Raw genomic sequence first — 3,689 nt, 5'->3', positions numbered from 1 at the left:
ATTCTCGTTCATTTCACGCTGTTAACTATTTGGCACGACAGGTATCACTAGCCACGCTTTATTAGTGATTGTCTGATTAATGAAATATATGAAGCTGCACTTTAACACCTTTTCATTTTGTTTTCGTGCGAAATGAAGATGCATCGGATATCCTTGGCAACTCATACTTTACACGTTGTTTTCCTACACGCTTCGCTTGTTTGTTAGATAACCACAAAGCCCACCAACCCTAATTTTGTGCCTATCATGTGTATTCTACAAGAATCCAAAACATGTATGTTCTTTGCAAGCCATCCCAATGCTTTTAGTTAGTATCGCTAACGGTGTTTTTATATATTACTTGGAACAGTTTGTTTTGCTGGCCTTTTGGATTACCAAGAGCATTTTAGGTTACGCGTCTACACTTTTTATTTGTACCCAAAAGATATATACTTGAAATATATTTTTCACATCAGTCATGCTATGGTATATTTCGGTAAAGATCAAGTCCTTTGTGACCTTCTGATTACTGAGTTGTATTAAACTGCACTCTTACACTATTTTTAAAATCTTTTTCTCATAAAAATAGAGATGCAGCAGATATCCTCGACTACCCAAAATATTTACTCCCTCCGTCACACGATATAAGATGTTTTTGCAAGCTAAAACAGTTTGGAGGGAGTATGATGGCTTATGACACTCTGTTAGTGTTAGTTAGTACCGCGAGCGAAAGGTGGTATGATAGATTAGCCGAAAACATAGATTAGCCGAAAACATACTACGACGATAAAGATTAATTTACCAGCGATTGCCCGGTCAATGAAACACATTGAGCTGCACTTTACACCTGTCTGTTTTTTTCAAAAGAAATACGGATGCAAGGAATATCCTCGACAACTCATACTTTTCACCTTGTTCCCCTACACGCCTTGTATGGTTTGTTAGATAACTACAAAGCCCAACCAACCCTAATCTTGTACCCATTGCCTGTACGCTACAACACTCCAAACTTGGTATACGCTCTTTGCCAGCCAGCCATCCATCCGTGGTCGACATCCATCACACGATGCTCTACCATACCATCAGCATTGCGGTTCACTCCGCTTTCACGCCGCTCGACACCAACAATTTACACGAAAACACACGGTAAGTAAGCAAGCAAAGGAGATGAAAACAAAATCCATCACTTGGTACAATTGTAGGTGCACCGAAGTCACATGTTCATTGATACGCGCCGTGCCGCCGCACGTCGCCGTCGCCGGCCCGGCGGCCAACCCATCCGCCCTCCAAACAACAAGCCCGCCCCATGGGCTGGGTTGGGTTGGGTCCCCGTAGCAGAAAACCCCACGCCCCCATAAAACCAGCCCCGCCATGGCCGGCTCCAATGGCAGCGCACTCTCTCTCTCTACCCCCAAAACCCCATTGCATCCCGGCTTTCAAATCCGCCACCTTTTCCCCATCCCGGCTTTCAAATACGCCCGAGAAGAGGAGAGAGAGGAGGAGGAACCCAAGGAGCAGGCCGGCCTCAAAAGAACCACTCACCTTCCCGCAGCCACTCTCTCTCTCTCTCTCATCACGCACATCACACACGCCCGCTGGTAGCTGCTTCGCTCTCACCGGTAGCTAGCCGGCGGTTGGAGCGGAGCCCCTGCTGCTGCGGCCGCTTAAAGGAGGAGGAGGAGGGCGGGAGCAATGTCGGAGCAGCCGTTGCCGCAGCCGCGGAGCAGCATGAGGGAGGCGCTGCAGAAGGAGGACAAGGAGAAGGCGTCGGCGGCGGCGCCCAAGGAGAAGGCGGCCGTGGCCCCGCCGCACGTCGCCGCGCCCCCCATGGCGAAGAACGGCGGCGGGAACGGGGGCAAGGGCGGCCACGGGGCCCAGCCGCCGGCGGCGGAGGAGACGACGCGGGAGATCCAGGTGGTGCGCGAGGCGTACCGGCAGCCGGCGGCCCCGGCGTACGTGATGCCCGAGGAGCCCCCCGCCATGGTGGAGCTGGTGGGGTGGTACCTCTACGGCTTCTGCTCCTTCTTCATCACCCACCTGCTGCTGCCGGTGCTGTTCCCGGCCATCGTCACCCAGGTCGCCTTCCCCTCCTCCGACTTCACCCCCGAGGCCAAGTACACCGTCAAGGGCGCCTCCTGCTCCGTCCACGAGATGTCCATGTAAGAAGAAGAACAAGATGCCTCTCCCCACTCCCTCCTCTCTCCTCTCTTAAATCTTTGAATCTTTTTTGGAGTTCTTGGCCGTTTCTTGTGGTTTTTAGAGGGGTTTTGGGCCAGATTTGGGGGACCCTGTCCAGTTTCTTGGGGTGCTTTCTTGTGGTTTTTAGAGGGGTTTCCACACAGATTTGCAGATTTGTTTTCTTGTTCCTGTATTTTACCTCCCCTGTTCCTCGCTTCCACACAAGTTCAAGCCAGATTTGCTCACAAGCAAGCAAGAAAATAAAAATCCTCAGTGTTTTTTATGGGAAGTAGCAATCTTTCCTTGCAGTTTTAGGGCTATGCGACAGTGATTATTCTTGGAGTGCTACCACTATTTTCCTCGAGAGCTTGTTCTCATCTCACCCAGTGTCTGCCCAAAATTAAAAAAGGTTCTTGTTTTTGTCTGCAAACGAGGAAGCATCAGCATGGTGCTCCCCCCTTCCTTGCCTTGCGGATTTCAATTTGTTTTGGCCGTTTCTCCTGCCGCATCCCGTGATCTCCTCTGTACTTCTGCTCACTATTATTCAGTATTTGTTTTTACCCATTTTTTCATATTTATTTGTCATCTTTCTGCTACTGTGTGCAAGTACAAGTATATGATTTACCCTGTCTGTTCGGGCGGTGTGGGTGCGTATATTGCGGCGTATATGCGACGAAAATACCTAGGAGATGAGAGAAATGATAGGATGCGTCGTGATACGTCAGAGATTCCATGCTCCCTCGCTTGCACCTCCATTATTATCAGTAGCAAGCAGATAAGAGATTCTTGGTGCAAGGCTCCAAAACATGGCCACTGTTTTTTGGTCCTAGACTACTAGATGCAGCAGATAGCTCAGTGAGGAGGCCACATCCCATTATTTTCTTTATTTTTCAGCTAAATATTATTTCCCCAGGATTTTTCTCCCTGCCTATAGTTATATCTACCTACACATATTAAAAACTGCATCATTTTTTGTCAGCTAGCCCTGCCCTGCTGAGGGTCACATGATTTCTCTTGGGGGGGGAGGATAAGGTCAAACGAGAGATTCCCAAGCAAGGGTGCCTGCCTGTGGAAATAAAACCCATTTGAATGAATCTTTTTGTAACGTTGGGATGGTAGTACTGCAAGCAGTAGAAAAATATGAATGGTACTGCAAGCAAGCAGGGGAGGCCATAAGTGTGAAATTTATGGGCACGCCTGCCTGTGTATCCCATTAACTACGGCCTCTGAACCAAAACTTGCCTCCATGCTCTGCTTCAGATAGTGCACAGACAAGATACTGCTACTCCAAATACTAGCACTGCCACTGTATTTCATTTCAAAGTTCAAAATGCTACTAGTACTGATGACAGATTTTTCATTTCCTATGAGTGATGTTTTTCCTAGTAGGAGAGGAGAAAAATAGCAGTGGCCATGTATGGACTAGGAGTGCATTTTTTCTAGGGTGATGGATAGATCTAGTGATGAGTACTGCATTGCTTTTGTCCCACTTTTGATAGGACCAAGGAAATGAGTGCTCCAAAGCATGCCCA

At 48.3% G+C, this 3,689-nt stretch overlaps 1 protein-coding gene across 1 annotated transcript in view; it reads left to right on the top strand.

Moving 5' to 3' along the window:
* The first annotated feature begins 1,371 nt into the window (after window positions 1–1,371).
* Window positions 1,372–3,689, top strand: part of LOC119288171 — a 4,992-nt gene continuing 2,674 nt past the window's right edge. Inside the window, exon 1 of the mRNA XM_037567798.1 lies at window positions 1,372–2,138. Within this exon, the coding sequence (XP_037423695.1) occupies window positions 1,672–2,138 (467 nt within the window). The 5' untranslated portion in view covers window positions 1,372–1,671. The remainder of the gene's footprint in view (window positions 2,139–3,689) is intronic.

This window comes from Triticum dicoccoides, chromosome 4A, assembly GCF_002162155.2.
Source record: "Triticum dicoccoides isolate Atlit2015 ecotype Zavitan chromosome 4A, WEW_v2.0, whole genome shotgun sequence".
NCBI classification, from domain to species: domain Eukaryota; kingdom Viridiplantae; phylum Streptophyta; class Magnoliopsida; order Poales; family Poaceae; genus Triticum; species Triticum dicoccoides.
The sequence above is the reverse complement of the archived record's forward strand: the minus strand, read 5'-3'. Positions and strand labels throughout refer to the sequence as shown.